This window comes from Fusarium mangiferae, assembly GCF_900044065.1.
Source record: "Fusarium mangiferae strain MRC7560 genome assembly, contig: FMAN_scaffold005, whole genome shotgun sequence".
Lineage (NCBI taxonomy): Eukaryota > Fungi > Ascomycota > Sordariomycetes > Hypocreales > Nectriaceae > Fusarium > Fusarium mangiferae.
Window position 1 is genome coordinate 2,796,348 of NW_024573925.1, and position 15,319 is coordinate 2,811,666.

General features: G+C 49.0%; 7 protein-coding genes across 7 annotated transcripts; 4 read left to right on the top strand and 3 right to left on the bottom strand.

The window, feature by feature from the left end:
• Positions 1-207: 207 nt before the first annotated feature.
• On the top strand, positions 208-1,884 carry FMAN_12520 (uncharacterized protein; the record flags this gene model as incomplete). Its single annotated transcript, XM_041831495.1, has 3 exons — positions 208-955; positions 1,014-1,568; positions 1,625-1,884. 3 exons carry the CDS (start codon positions 208-210, stop codon positions 1,882-1,884), a joined length of 1,563 nt encoding a protein of 520 aa, XP_041682053.1.
• A 429-nt stretch (positions 1,885-2,313) lies between these two features.
• Positions 2,314-4,120, top strand: FMAN_12519 (uncharacterized protein; the record flags this gene model as incomplete). The annotated part of the gene is made up of 6 exons (XM_041831496.1): positions 2,314-2,401; positions 2,467-2,534; positions 2,609-2,738; positions 2,793-3,187; positions 3,240-3,689; positions 3,749-4,120. The coding sequence occupies 6 exons, from the start codon at positions 2,314-2,316 to the stop codon at positions 4,118-4,120; spliced, it is 1,503 nt and encodes a 500-aa protein (XP_041682054.1).
• A 24-nt stretch (positions 4,121-4,144) lies between these two features.
• FMAN_12518 (uncharacterized protein) lies at positions 4,145-7,186 on the bottom strand (the record flags this gene model as incomplete). Its single annotated transcript, XM_041831498.1, has 3 exons — positions 4,145-6,022; positions 6,074-6,174; positions 6,235-7,186. 3 exons carry the CDS (start codon positions 7,184-7,186, stop codon positions 4,145-4,147), a joined length of 2,931 nt encoding a protein of 976 aa, XP_041682055.1.
• Positions 7,187-9,101: 1,915 nt separating this feature from the next.
• On the top strand, positions 9,102-9,441 carry FMAN_12517 (uncharacterized protein; the record flags this gene model as incomplete). Its single annotated transcript, XM_041831499.1, has 2 exons — positions 9,102-9,231; positions 9,290-9,441. 2 exons carry the CDS (start codon positions 9,102-9,104, stop codon positions 9,439-9,441), a joined length of 282 nt encoding a protein of 93 aa, XP_041682056.1.
• A 188-nt stretch (positions 9,442-9,629) lies between these two features.
• On the bottom strand, positions 9,630-12,223 carry FMAN_12516 (uncharacterized protein; the record flags this gene model as incomplete). Its single annotated transcript, XM_041831500.1, has 3 exons — positions 9,630-11,867; positions 11,928-12,098; positions 12,158-12,223. 3 exons carry the CDS (start codon positions 12,221-12,223, stop codon positions 9,630-9,632), a joined length of 2,475 nt encoding a protein of 824 aa, XP_041682057.1.
• A 602-nt stretch (positions 12,224-12,825) lies between these two features.
• On the top strand, positions 12,826-13,902 carry FMAN_12515 (putative vacuolar ATP synthase subunit D; the record flags this gene model as incomplete). Its single annotated transcript, XM_041831501.1, has 6 exons — positions 12,826-12,840; positions 12,903-13,015; positions 13,077-13,087; positions 13,158-13,532; positions 13,584-13,690; positions 13,741-13,902. The coding sequence occupies 6 exons, from the start codon at positions 12,826-12,828 to the stop codon at positions 13,900-13,902; spliced, it is 783 nt and encodes a 260-aa protein (XP_041682058.1).
• A 175-nt stretch (positions 13,903-14,077) lies between these two features.
• Positions 14,078-14,919, bottom strand: FMAN_12514 (uncharacterized protein; the record flags this gene model as incomplete). Its single annotated transcript, XM_041831502.1, has 3 exons — positions 14,078-14,466; positions 14,524-14,837; positions 14,894-14,919. The coding sequence occupies 3 exons, from the start codon at positions 14,917-14,919 to the stop codon at positions 14,078-14,080; spliced, it is 729 nt and encodes a 242-aa protein (XP_041682059.1).
• Positions 14,920-15,319: the final 400 nt, after the last annotated feature.

Genomic DNA, 15,319 nt, shown 5'->3' on the forward strand with positions numbered 1-15,319 from the left:
CTCACACATTCAGTTGTAATTTATTTGTGCAACCGCCCCACCCAACATCAAATGCTCCAACGCTCTTTGCGTCTTGCGATGAAGAGAAATCTCGACTCATTTCAAAAGGAACACTATTCGTTGACTTCCAACTCGGTCATGAGCCCAAGGGCGCCTTCTCCCAAAGTCAAAATTCCTGGACCGCCTGCCAAGGTTCCCAAGTCCAACATGGTGACTGCCACCGTTCAACTTACCAGCAAGGAGCAGCAGCTCCGCCATCTGCTTCTTGATGTTGCCAAAGACATAGACGAGTCCGGAAAAGCTCAAGAGCCTATTGTTCTCCGTTGGGCCGGTGGATGGGTACGCGACAAGCTACTCGATATCCAGAGCCATGACATAGACGTGGCCATCAACGCAATGACGGGGGTCTCTTTTGCTCAAGCTATGTGCGATTACTGTGAACGACCAGAGGCCATGTCCAAGCACAGCATTGGCCCCGCAGATATCGGAAGCCTCCACAACGTTGCGCGCAACCCTGAGAAGTCCAAGCATCTGGAAACGGCCATGGTCAAGATGTTTGGTCTGGATCTCGATTTCGTCAACCTCAGAAAGGAAACCTATACCGAGGACAGTCGAAACCCTCAAATGGAATTCGGTACGGCTGAAGAGGACGCTCGCCGCCGCGATGCCACCGTGAACGCACTCTTCTACAACCTACACGACGATCGTGTTGAAGATTTTACGGGGGGACTCGCAGATATGGAAGCTAAGATAATCAGAACCCCTTTGGAGCCCTTCCAGACCTTCATGGATGACCCTTTGAGGGTTTTGAGAACTGTTCGTTTCGCCAGCCGGCTTCAATTCACAATCGACGCCAGCACGCGCAGATTCATGGCAGACCCAAAGGTCCTTGAAGCATTGCGTGCTAAGATCAGTCGAGAGCGAGTTGGCGTAGAGTTGGAGAAAATGCTCAAAGGTTGTTGCAGCATCTTGATCTGATCTGATCTGACCGGCATGTACTGATTTCTATGTAGGAGATCACCCTTTCGAAGCGCTTCAGCTCATCCATGAACTACAACTCTTCCATGCAATCTTTACCGACCCAACCCAGGAGAACCTCCCAGTCCCCGACATATCGCGCTGGGCTGTTGCTTATACTTGTCTTGATGAGCTTCTCAAGCACCGAGGCTCGACTTCCATCGCTGGCCGACTCATTACATCCTCGGATGCCACCTACACCGCTTGGAATCTTGCCGCGCTCTCTCCATGGATGACGGTTGAAGAGCCTCCGAATCCTCATAGGAAAGTAAACGCTCTACCTCTTGTGGCCATTGTCTCGCGCGAAGGCTTCAAAGCCCCAAATCGACTGTCGAGTATTGTTGCTGCTTCGCATCGCAATCGTGACGAGATTTTGAAGTTGAAACGTGCCGTCTGCAATGGAGAGTCGTACATCCAAGAACGAGATCGTTTCGGCATGGCAATCAGGAAGTGGGACACACCCGCTGGTACCTGGAGACTGCAGGTTCTGAATACACTACTCGTCGAGGCCTTGGAAACCCTCACGGGATGGCGTCGAGAAAAGTCAGCAGGTAAGAGTGATGCCATTTTCCCTTCCCCCATGAACATCCGAGTAACTTGTATCTAGAACAAAGCAACTTCTTAGCAGGCTGGAATAGTTTCCTCGACCACCTCAGCAAGTTAGACGTCTATGAAGTCACGAAACTCGAAAAGCTCCTTGATGGCGGAAAGCTTGCCAAAGCACTAGGTGGTATCAAACCGGGGAAATGGACAGGTCCGGCTCTAGATGTCTGCATTGCATGGCAACTTCGCAACCCCGGCGAAACAGACCCAACTGGTGCAATAGAAGAAGTACAGCGGCGGAGAGAAGAGTTGGGGTTACCGTGAGTAAGGAGTTAGTATTCGTTCCAGGTCGAGAGCTCTGCATATGCACCGGTACAGCCTAGGCGAAGCTGCCATGGCTTGACTATCATGATGGATGCATGGCCTGTATGGATGCAATGGATATATAGGGCAAAGAAAAAGAAAGAAGAAAGAAACGCCTCTCTTGCAGTTAATAAGAACGAGTATAATTATAAAAAACTTGGCAAACTGTTTACTGAGGTTGACAAAGTTGGTTGACTTGGCCATGTTGAGCAGGCAGGCGGGCACCACTTTCTATACAGTGTGACCCACTGTGCCCCGACACCGTAGTCCATGTGGATCCAATCAAGATATCTATCTATCTACCTAAGTATCTTACCCAAGGCATCCTGTCTCGAGATCCGACGTTCGCTCTTCATTCTTCTCACTCACCAACCTTCAATCAACGATAAGATGCCAGCGACTGACTCTGATACCATAGTCGGTGCGTTGAAAGGGCTCCTTGGCCCTTCAAATACAGCATTGTTGCATGAAGTCTCGGGTACGTGCTTGGCTCATCCTTAGCTTCACGGCATCGAATTGACTAGGATATATTCATTGTTTCAGGGAAGTCGGAGCATTTTCCTGCAGAAGCTGGCTGTTTGATATCTTCATTGGTTGAATCCAATAATATAGTGCGTTTTCCTATACGCCTGTGACGCTACATGGCTCAGATAAACAGCGCCGAGCTGACAATTGCTGACTCCAGGATCTTCGCCAATCCGTTCTCAGTGTAATTAACTATGCCTCATCTTCAGAGAACAACTTGGACCAGAGCCAATTATCGACGCTTGTGGCAGCCGTTAGTGAGAAAGCATTGGCATTGAGGAGCGTTGAAGGTACATCAGCGTGCATAAATCTATCACGTCTGTAGGCTGACTAACATCACAAAGAACACTCAGAACTCCTCACAGAAGCAGCTGTTGCCAGTCTCAGTATATTAAGCTCGAAATATCGGATTGTTCTGGGCCAATCTACTCTCATAAAGCTCACAGCTGTTACTGATCCTCAGGACCCATGGACAACTGCACAAGCTGCAACAGCAGCCTCGAAACTTTTGTTCCAACACCTTGAAGGTGAGAGCCTGAACGAGTTTATCACCAACACGATCCTTCAGGAGCATTTGAAACCATTGTTTATGAAGTCGTCCTCGCGAATCACGGCTTCAGGACGGCCCTCTCAGTATAACATGATTGACGATCGGTCCCGAGCCGTGATCGAAGTGCAATCATGTACTCAGGCGCCGTGGACAGAGGCTATAATACAGTGGACAGTAAACATGTCTACGGTAAGGTCGTGCCGATGGAAATGTGATTAGTTGCGCTGACTCTCGCTGGTAGACGTCTCTCATTAAGCAGCACTGGCCGCTTTTCTTACCAGTCTTGTTGGCGCTGGTGGAGAACGAGTCTACCAAGACCAAAGTCAGAGGTTTAAAGACCACGAGGGAATTCATAAACAAATGTCCAGCTCGAGTATTGCAAACCACAGGCATAGGCCGTGTATTTGCGGACGTCACATTTCCGCTCCTGCTCTATCTCCCCAGCGTCACACCAGAAAAGGAGTCTATGACCATACTCATACCGGCTTACGATGTGCTTATCAAGCTGGCCCAGTCCACCGGGGATACCAACAGTATTGAGCGTCGCCGACTATTTGACAAGATCCTCAGAGATGGAGTATTCGCAGGTTATTTCCATGCTTCTCAGCACACTCGCATTGTCCAAATTCTGTTGCAGAAGGTAACAGCAGTGATCAATAGTCTGGATATCCATACAATCAAACATTTAACTGTGAGTAACCACTTATTACCGAAAAACGCCTCGGGTTTTTTTTAACACGTTTGCGCCAGCCTCTTCTCTCAATGGTGTCATTAGTCATGACAGACCCCTTTGCAGTCTCATATCCTCTGACCCTGATAGCGGCCACGCAAACCATGAGCGCCATCATTACTAATTCATGGCCTCGTATCCGAGAAACTGAGCATATGGAGAACGTCGCCCGAATTCTGTCGTTATGTTGGCTAAACGTTTCTGAGGAGATTGAGCATGGGGCATCTCGGACTTTAGCTGATATCAACACATTGTCACGAGAGTTGGCACATACAGCTGGAATTCTTCAGGCACTCTGGGACCATGATGCCTCTCAATGTCCCGCGAAGCTGAGTGAAGCCTTGAAGCAAGAACCGCGGCTATCTAACCTTTTCCCGGAAATGCTGGCGTGAAGGCTGAGCGGCTGTTGTTAAGACTCAGTCTAGGGGCTGTTGCTTGAAGAAAGACTTCCCACGCAGCCATTTCCTATAGGCTTTGTATCGTTTCTTTGGACCATCTTCCTCAGTCACCGTTAGAGGGTTTTCCCCCACCTTGAGCAACTCAGCGTAGACATCGATCTCTTCTTCAGTTCCTTTGACCATTAAACCTTCATCTTGCCAGTCGCCGCTTACATACTCCTGATACTCAGACGCATCCACGTCCACGGGCGTGTCGCTTGAAATAACGAGAGGAAGATTTTGAGGATGACGGATATATCGCTCGTAATCTTCGGATTCCTGCTCGGCAACAGACGGATTCAGTGAGTCATGGACAGCTTTGGTGAAAGTCCATTGTGCAGCCTTGGATTTCTCCAGGGCTGTTGGCTTCGTCTTAGGGCTATGTTCAGATGCCTGCACTGGTTGATTCGTGTCCAGTCGCAGAGAGCTGGCGAGTGCACCCTTGTCTTGAACAGGTTGCAGCCAACGCTGGAGCGAGATCCCTTTCGCTGGTGATCGGTCCAAAATCGAATCTGGCGCCCCATTCGCTCCCACAGTCTGTCCTCGAGAACTTGTTACATTTGCGTGTGGATGAGCATCTTTCTTCGACTTCTTTTTCTCACCGTGATCAACTTCATTATCAGTTCGAACCCGGAAAGGGCTGAGGTCGTAGCGGCCATCCTGGGTAGATTTAAGGGGGATGTATTTGATAGTTGAGTTCATCTTGTAAGCAAACATCTTGGGGAAAGAAGAGAGGGTCGATGGCCTGTAATACTCGAGCCAATAGTCATCAAAGAATTCAACCGGATGGGCGCGGGCAATGTCTTTGCTGGGTACGTATGGTGGAATTGTTCGTCTCTGCAAGTGAGCCGGAACATACCAATTGATGTAGTCATGCTTCAACCTGGCGGACCAATCTCGTGGATCGGCGTGATGGAGGTAGTAATCAGTTGCCAAGTCCCATAGCATAGGTTGGCCTTGAGTGAATATGTAATTACCAAGGAATAGGTTATAGGCCTCCTGGCGTTGACTGTCGAGGAAGGAGTTGTTGTAGTATCGCTTGAAGCTCTCGATCATGTCTCTTGAATGACTTGTCCATTGGTTAATTTTGCGGTAGGTTTCCATGGTATTGACCAGTTGTGAGCCGCCGTACTGAACAGCAATGGTATCACCATGGTCATGCCACATGTGAGTGAACAAATTGACAGCGTCCGTGTCGTAATCAACCGACGTATCCTCAAGAATGCCAAGGGCATGTAGCTGGTGACCTAAGGCTCGCTTGCCGATGACAAACTGCGCAGCATTGGTACGGTCCAAGCAGTCGATGCAATTTGTTCTGGCAACTCCATTCTGTGCTGTCATGGGGCTCGTGAGACCATCCCCGTTCCGGAAGAAGCCTGTTGTAGCGAGGACCGACTCTGCGATAAGCTCGAGGTTGCCAATAACGTCCCCACCACGCACTTTCGATGCGCGACTCATATCCCACGCTTTGTGAATAATCCTCTTATCCTCAGGCAGGAATTGATTAAGATAGTTGATGGCATGAGTATATTCCTCCAGTAGCTTTGATTCACGAGGCGTTCGCTCTTTGGACTTGATCAGGTTAACAACATAGATCGGCGCACCGTAGCGCTCGAACAGGTTATCGAAGTGCAGAGCGGCGGCGCCATAGAACGGATCAACCAAATTAAGCTCAATCGGGGGTTTGGGTGTAACGCCGGTGCTGTCCTGTGTCCAGTAAAGCGGAATGCTCCCTCTGTGCTGAACATAGGAGGTGTACTGCGGGCTACTGTATAGTTGAGGACCAGGTGCGTGAAACGACGTGGTCAGTGACTCCGCTACGATCTGCTCCGTCTCAACATCGTTGGCAACATAACCCTAGGAGTGTCAGCACGCGAGCACCAAGAAGAGAAGGCAAAAGTGACTTACAAGATCGTTGGCTCCGCGTTTCAAGAAACGAGCACCGGCAAAGTAGCGCGATCGCCTTGCGATGACAGTGATGTGTGCAGTACGGCCGTAAATTGACAGAGCTGTTGAAGATCAGTACGGAGCATGGACATAGGAGCTGTAGTCCCATTTGCCAAACTCACCCGCTTGATCAATGTACCCATGTATAATTGGACGACACCAGTCATATGGGTCCCGAAGAGCAGTAACGGCAGGCTGTAGCAGATAGTCGTTCCAGACAAACATGGAGTTGAAATCGTCGTCGTCTGGCGGCAGCATTCCCTTGGCAAGAGCATCGCGCTCCCGGATGACGTTATGCTGCAAGGTACGTGTAACATCGTAAGAATAGCTGTAATAGAACGAACGAGTCAAGTCGAGATTGTTCAAGATGCCGAGGAATCGTTGCTCCTCGGTGTTGCGGGCATCTGGCTTGAACTTCGCGGGAGTCAGAGAAACAAGCTCAGTGCCCTCGATCTGGTATATGTAGTGGCCTCCAACCATAGCGACAGTGCTCTTTTTTGTGATGAGAAGCATATAGTAGGGGCCGGTGAACTTGATAAAGCCAAGGAGGCCCCATGTGGTGCAGCGAAGCTTGATGCCACCGGTACCTCGGTTCCCGTCATCTATTGTGTCGAGCAGTTGGTTCATCTCCTTCAAACTATAGACAATTTTGTCATCCGTCACGTTGAGCTCAGCACCCTCGGTAGTGCGGTCAATCTTGAGGATTCGATAGCGCTTTTCACTGACATCGACACCGACGATGTAATATCGACTGGCCGTTTCGTAGAGACTGAACTTGTGCATCTTGTAAATTAGGCGATCAGGGACACGGTCATCGAAGGTATCTGGGAATGCGCGTGTGGACGGGTCAGGGCTCGTTGTTCGCATAAAGGGCTTCGCTACAGCGGGCTCATCGTCATTGTCGTCTTCACCGATCGTGGGGCCGCCGGCGGCTTCTGAAGACAAGGGACTTCCCGCGCCATTGTTCTGAAGCGAGGGGAAAACAGGTGCATCGCCGTTGGCGTCGTTGGTAGTTGGAAGCTCGCCTACCTCAGGGCCTGAGCTGACCACGCCAGAAGCACCATACTCAGACATTCTGACGAGTGCGTGGCATGTCCGAGCGCAGGGGAATCGCTGGAGAGGATGCACCTATCTTTGAGCGTATAAAATGGTGAGTCGCATCGAGTTGAGCAGGCAAACGTGTCTGCTGTTGCCTGTACATGAAGAATGCTGTGTGTCGTGATCAGTTAAAAAAGGACGCCGGGAAGGTAATAGGTAGGGAGACACGAAATGATAGAGCCAATTCCTGCCTCAGAGATCAAGCATGGATGGATGGATCGATCGTCGGCGGTTTACTCGCAGTCCCTTATCGTCGTGCAACGCACCCATAGGTTCCATGTAGAAAAATAAACCCCACATCGCATCTCAGTTGATGACGTTGTAAGTGTCGTATGCCGGCGGTCACATGTCTATGAATTTAGTTACCGTCGATCTTGCAAACAAACAAATAAACAAACAGACGGTCGAAACCAATATTGGCCTTTTCAGCATGGCGCTGCTGGCATTCTACCAACTCCGAATACGTGCACAGGCTCTCTTCCCCCATTGCTCCAATCCAAGTCAGTCACTGTTCTCTGCTTCACCCATTCGACTTTGGTGTGGCCTGGATCTAGCGTGTGTATATCGGCTCATGAACCTGCCGATCCAGTAAACTAACAACAAACTACTGTACCCCATCCTTAGTAACACCTCTACTCTTGCAGCTCTCATTCCGGGGTAAAGCTGAAGCCTCTTGGCTTAGGTGAGCTATCCGATTCTTATCGTTGTTAGATCTCCATGCCAAGCAGCCAGCTCCGTGACCTCGGTGTTTTAGGTAGTCTCTCGCTCGGCCTAGGTACTTTACCTACTACCTAGTTTGTCTACGGGGTACAGCACGCGACTTTACGCCATATTTACCCATCGACCCTTCATTTGATATATCTCGATACAACCTTGTCCAATTCTTAATAACCCTTGCCAACAGCATTGGCTCAGCGTCTGCGTCGAGCATATCTTTGCCAGCAGCATCTTTGACTCTCGTTGTCATCACATATGTATGTAGGTTGGACCTATCCAACAATGTACAGTACATGCCCTCATGCTTGACCATTTGCCACCGTGGCTGCATAAGTTGTGTTGCATCTGTAAGCTCTTTGCCGAGCTGAGCTACCAACGGTTGGTGTCTCGCGACATTGATCCAATTGCCTTCTCTCAAGGACCACCACCACGCCTCGAATAGGTTCGTGTCTGCTAAAAAGCCATCTCCCGACAAATAGCTTCATGGGGTGATGAGCAACATGGTCACGGTACCTTTGTCTAGCTTGCATGTTAGCCTTACAGTGTTACGACTACCACCACCTTTGGCTTTTGTTTCCAATCAAGGGCCTCAGACCATTGCTAGAGGCTGGCTGATCACACACTCAATCGTCATCGCGGTCGAGCTATGTAGGCTACCTCACTGATAGCGGCAACCTCCTAAAGGATTTCTCAACCACTCGCTAAGAACCCTTTGTATTGTGACCATCACCCTGACGTCAATGGCCATGATGGTCTAATTCTAAGCCACGTCCAGCTGCCTCCTTGCGTACCTAGCATTGGCCGTATCTCTACAAGCGATACGCCACTGCAAGCGTCAATCTACAACCGCTCTTGTCTAAGCTTCCCATGTCCATCCAATTCAATACAACTAACTGCCTACAAGCCGAATAGAGGTAGCCAGGCATTCATCTTGCGGGGTAATAGACACCTCCATTACCTACCTACCTATCCATTTGAGACTTCCCAAGGCAGTATATAAACACCTCGTTGCCCAACGATCTCGACTTGGACCCTTCCAAGTCTTCTTCCTTACTTACCTAGGCACCTATCAAGTACCTAAAATTGAAGATACCCCCAACACATTTGTACTCAGAATCTTTCGTTCCTTCCTGCCCCTCCACAAAAACTCTTTACACGGCCCAGACAGTGAACGATGGAGCAACCTATTAATACCCAAGAGGGTACTACACAGCCCCTGAACGAAACGCCTGTTGTTGGGTCACCCCCCCAGGATCGTAGAGCAAGTGATGCCGCACAAGACCGGAGAATGAGTGATGAGTGGGGTACGTACAATATATGACCAAACAATCTTGCATCGGCAGCTAACTGAGAAATGCTTAGATGCGTCAAAGGTTCCCCCCAGTCGTTTCCAAAAACGCAAGGGATCCATTTATGCTACGCCTGGATCTCGCGACGGTCATGTCGATAGGAACTATCAGGACAAGTACTGGTCCAAGATGACCGAGAAGAACTGGGGCAGCGGTAGCAAGTAAAGCATCGGGAGCGAGTGTTGCGTGATCAGGTAGCAGGAGTTTGGTTTCATGAATGATTGCCGAGTTCACAACTGTAAGATGAGAGACTAAATGCGGGAATTAAGGGAACAGTTATCTTGGATAAACGTCTTGTACGTCCTACTACGCAAAGAAAAACCTAAATTAGACACTCCACCTGCAACCGCCCATCATTCATCAATGCCATCGATCTCAATGGCGTCGGGATTTGAAGTGACTGCCGCTGTAGCTGGTGTGCCTCCAACTGGTCCAGTACTGGCTGCCACGAACCCCTGCGGTGCTCTGGATTGCCTCTCCAGTGCCGCCATGGCATCCGTTAACTCGGCATCATCTGCCCCTCCAGGACGACGTTGACTGCGTGCAAGGGCTTGGGAAGCAATAAAGTTGACGTCTGTGTTGTATTGCGCCTGAACACTTCGCTTGATACGTAACATTTCTTTAAATGTATCTTCGTTACCGTGCTGCACTTCGAACTGCTCCCATTTCGTCCAGAAGTCGGGGTTTGTGCGGGGGTCACAGAACTGCGATGCATGGCCATAGATGGCGCGAGCCCGGTCAATCTCACCCAACCTCTTCTCCATGTCCGCAAACTTAAGGCACATGTCCTTAGCTTCGACATCTGGAAGAGCAGCGATGGCCCTCTCGTAAATTGGTCTGGTCGACGTCAGGCCGAAATTGGAGGCAGATTTGGTGATATAGAAGTTGAACATGTCAGCCCGGTCTTCGTCCGCGACTGCTCGTGTGGCCCGCTCGTAAATTCGCATTGCATGACGCGCTAGGCCACGTTCCTCTTCCAAGTTACCATACATGAGGTAGATCGTCTTTGCGAACTTCGGAGGGCAATCTTCCACGGCTTGCTCGAATAGATCGCGAAGTCGTTCTATCCCGATCTTCCGATCAACAGCCTTAGTAAGATATAAGTTCCAAAGCTCGAAAGCAACGGGATAGCTGAATAGGTCTAAGCCGCGCTCATAAATCTTGAACGATTCCTCATAATATTTGTGTTCCTCGAGCAAATTGGCATAGTTGACAACCGTCTGAGGTGTTGCAATTCGGAGCTCAAAGATTCGTTCATAAATCTTTTTGGTCTCATCCAAAGTAGACACGCTTTCAACAAGATCGACGTAGAAGCTCCAGAGTTTCCAGCTCTTGTGGACTCTTTGTTGCGGTGACAAGGTCTCGTCGAAGTAGTCCACAGTGGAGCGCCTTGGTGCCTGAATTGCTTTAGCCATGATCCGGACGGCTTCGTCGAAGTTCTCATTTCGTAATTCCATTTCTGCCCATTCAATCCACATATCAGCAAGCTCTGCTACTGACTTGAAGGGCACCTTGATCGCCTTCTCCATGATGACACGGGCGTTTCTCAGGTCACCTCCGCGTTCATAAAACTTTGCGTAGTTGGCCCAGAGCTGATGAAATGCCCCGATGGCGCGTTTTGGCTGTATTGCCGCAATTGCATCCGTGTACGTCTGAGCAACCTCCTTCTTGTTATCGCCCCAAAGGGCAACTCTCTTTTCCCACTCTGGAACGTTGTTCGGATTCTGGCGTAGCAGGACGTCGTTTAGTAGGAATGGTCGCCTGTCCATGAGTTGTTCAAAGCGCATCATTCTGATATCCAGCTCAAAGTCCGCATTTTCGTCTTCTATCCCTTTCTCAGCCCTTGCAGACGCAACCTCCATGAGAGCACCGATGATCGACTCTTCAAATTCGGTATAAGCCTCGAAGATAAGGGTGAAGTCTCTCACTGTCATGACCGTGGTGATCCCCTCTTCAAAGACATCGCGAGCCCGTTCAAAGCTGCCTCTCCGGATCCAATAAGTAGCGAGGCCTGACCATAACTTCCCTCTTTGATCCGCAAATCTGGAAATACCACTTCGAATTATACGTTCCGCGTCAATGCCAGTTTCGTATCCTGTCTCGATTTCGGCGGCGTGTTCAACAACAAGATCTACCATTTCGCTCCAGAGTTCATAATGGCCTTTCCCGTGCTTGCTGTTGAACCTGGCGTTGTTAAGAACATCTATAAATTTCAGCGCGGCCTCTGTGTAAAGCCCCGTTTGAGTCAGTAGTTCGATAAAGTCCTCAGCATCTTCGGGATGCACCTGCATATAGCGTCGCCAAATCTTCACAGCCGTTTCGCCCGCGGCTGAGTTCGCAAATGGGCGATAGAAGGCCCAAATACGATTGTGCTGAGATATGGGAAGAGCTCTTAGAGCTCGGTCGAATGTCCGTCGAGTGAGAGTAACAAGAGGTTGTTTCGTCAGGAACTTGAGGTACATTTCCCATATCCGCGGCATCTTGTGTAATAGATTGAGGGCCTTTTCGAAAAGGGTGTTGACTTTGCGATATTCTGCGGCGAATAATGCTGGATTCAACTTGGCAACGTGCTTAACTCGAAACGAGAGATACTAGATGATGTTAGGCTTCAGCATTAGGCAACGGATGCCATTGCGTGGGTGTTATCATACCAGTTTCCATAATTTGTATGAACGCGGCAATTGAGCGCAAGCTCGCTCCATCACATACGTTTGCTCGAGGATGGTTCCGTGATGTGTCTTGAACTCAATATATGCCAGCCAGGGTTTCACACTACCAGGGTCGCGAAGGACATCTTGCTCGTAAACGGAATCCTCGTTGGACTGAAGGGTTTCGGTCAGTTGAGTATCATACGTGATGCGCATCGTGTTTGTGTACTTACTACGAGATGCAGTTGGGGCTGTCTGCGCGCTCCATTTAGAGCGTGATCGATCGGAGCCATAATCATTATGGAATTCTAGATCGTTGGGGAGATTACAGGAGAAATTTCGCGAAGGTGGCAGTTGAATCGAATCAACGTGAACCGTACATCGTTGAGAGAGCTGGAAATGTCAAAGGACGTCGCTCCGAAAGCCACAATGTGCCTCGTATAGGCCCGAGTCTGGCCGGAAGCGCCAACTTAACACCCCCGAATGTCGCTGATTCCTTATGCGGTTCGGCGGGAGGAAACTAGAGGACTCCTGGGTTGCTCGATCTTCGACTGATGAGAACGCGAGACTGTTGTATTTTTCCGAAGCCCGCAACACCTAGGTCCTCACAGTTCAGGGCCGATCCACTAAACCGCTAAGAGTGGGGCGACCAGTCGTCGCTGCTTACGTTATAGCATTGATAGCTGCCCAGCAACTCTGCCCGAATGAACAAAGTCTAGGGGAGCTTTCCAGGGCTGCCAATGGTCCAGCTAACGCCTTGGCCCTGTGACGACGACAGCCTAGATACCTTCCAGGTTACCTTGAGACAGACAGCCTAAAGCGAGACAGCTTCACACTCTAGCCACCACTACCACACGAACAACACCAAAACTGCCCTTCTCATCAAATCTTACCTATCAAAATGTCTGGGGCCAATGTAAGTCAAAACTTTCGCCTTCCCTAGACGGGTCGTGAGAAGCGCTGATGATTGTGGCCCAGGATCGCGAAGCAGTCTTTCCAACCCGGCAATCACTGGGCATCATGAAGGCAAAGCTGAAAGGCGCAGAGACAGGCCATAGTCTATTGAAGCGAAAGAGCGAAGCTCTGACAAAGTATGTGCAACGATACAGCTCTGCTCACCCATTGTTACGACTGGCTAACCCTTGAGTGCAGACGATTCCGAGGTTCATATCCCTAACAAACCCTTGATCTAAACCAATCCTTTCGCCAGTGTACTGATACCCGATAACACAGAAATCACAAGACGAATCGATGAGGCCAAGCGAAAAATGGGGCGTGTCATGCAAATTGCAGCTTTCTCGCTGGCAGAAGTGACATATGCTGTTGGTGGTGACATTGGGTATCAAGTGCAGGAGTCCGCCAAGTCTGCTCGGTTTCGCGTTCGTACGAAACAAGACAACGTATCCGGTGTTCTTCTTCCAGCTTTCGAAAGCTACCTTACGGAGGGAAATAATGACTTCGGTCTGACGGGTTTGGGCAAGGGAGGGCAGCAGGTTCAGCGATGCAGGGAAACATATGCTCGTGCTGTTGAGGCGCTGGTTGAGCTGGCTAGTCTGCAGACCGCGTTTGTCATCCTCGATGAGGTCATCAAAGTGGTCAATCGGCGTGGTATGTCGCTCGAACTGTTGACATCAGCTGTGATACTAATTATCATCCCAGTTAACGCGATTGAGCATGTCATAATTCCCAGGACCGAGAATACTATCAAATACATCAACTCTGAGCTTGACGAGCTCGATCGCGAGGAGTTTTACAGACTAAAGAAGGCAGGTTTTAGCATAACCCGATTCATGGCGATTCATCTGACATATGATAGGTTGCGAACAAGAAACAGCGAGATACTGCTGCAGCAGATGCCGAGATGAAGGCAAGACGTGAGGCGGAAGCATCCGCACAGCGCGAAGACAAGTCCCAGAAAGACGATTCCACAACTGCAGATGTACTGGGCGCCGGCGACGATGAAGACGTCATTTTTTGAGAGAGCAGTAGCCGTATCGGAAGCGTGCGACAAACAGGCTGTCATAGTATAATACTGGAGTGCAGGAGATAGCTGGATGTGTGTTGTGTTTATTGTTAAACAAGAATCCATCAGCCAACGTTGTGACCGTACCAATTAGCAATCACGGCCTTTCTATCAATACTAGCATTTATATTCACTGTCGCTGGTAGGTGACCTTGATGGGTTTGTCTCCCAAGTGTAAACCAGCCGTGTTTTCTTTGGCAGTTATAGCGCCTTGTTCCGCCTCGTATTCGACAAATGCGATACCACGACGACCAGGTACCAGCCTAACCTCACGAAATCCGTCAAATCGGCCGAACACGCTGGTCAAAGTCTCGATGTCATAGTCTTCGGGGAAGTTCTGGACGAAAAGAATTTTGTTGGGAGGAAGGAACTCGTCAAGCACACTGCCCGATGCTGCGGCGCTGGTGGACTTGAGACCTGATTTCGCTGCCTTTGCAGGTCGGTTGTCGTTGACTGAGCCAGGCCCTCGCTTGTTGATTTGTCTCTGCTCTTCTGCAGACTCAAGGGCCTTGCGTTTGTCTATATGTCCCGCCGACGTTAGCGATGGAATAATATGAGAGATTGAATTAATCATACCCTTCTCAGCCTGCCGATGGCGCTTATGCTGCTCGAGGTCTTCCTGGTTGCCCTTTAATTCAACGGTCTTGTCGCTATGCGTTCGCGCGAAAGCAACTTTCATAGGTTTGCCGAAAAGCTCGAACCCATCGATTTCAGTAACAGCATCTTGGGCACTTTCAGGGTTATCATAGACGACAAATGCCTGCCCTTTGGCACGCAGATTCTTCTTCGCCACAATGTCAACAATATTGCCGAACTCTGCGAAAACTGTTCTCAAGGCGTCTACCAATGCATCAAGCTTGACGCGCTCTTCGAGATTTTGGACGTATACACTACTGAATGTTAGCAGGTATCGTTCACGTGGTGTCGGGTGTGCAATGACACGCACGTGGAGATGGGCATCCTGGAAGCCATAATATAGGTATGCTGATGAAGGAGGAGAAGATTGATGGCGGGTGTGTTAAGGCTTAATGTCGGATACGGGAAAACCAACCACCCCTAAAAACCAACTACTACTAAAAACTAACCACCTTTAAAAACTAATTACTTATAGAGAGGTTAGGCTTAAAAGTCTAGGCTTAAAAGTATTTATATTATAGCTAGCTATTTTTATTAAGTATTAAAGGTATAAAAAAGTAATTAAGTTATAAAAAAAGCTTTTTATAAGCCTTTTAAATATATAATAACTAATATTACTTTAAAAACTTTAATTTAATTTATTACTTTTTTATTAATATTACTTTATTTACTTTTAAATATAAAGTTAATTAATTATATACTTTAATATATATAATTAATTAATAAATTTAATTTT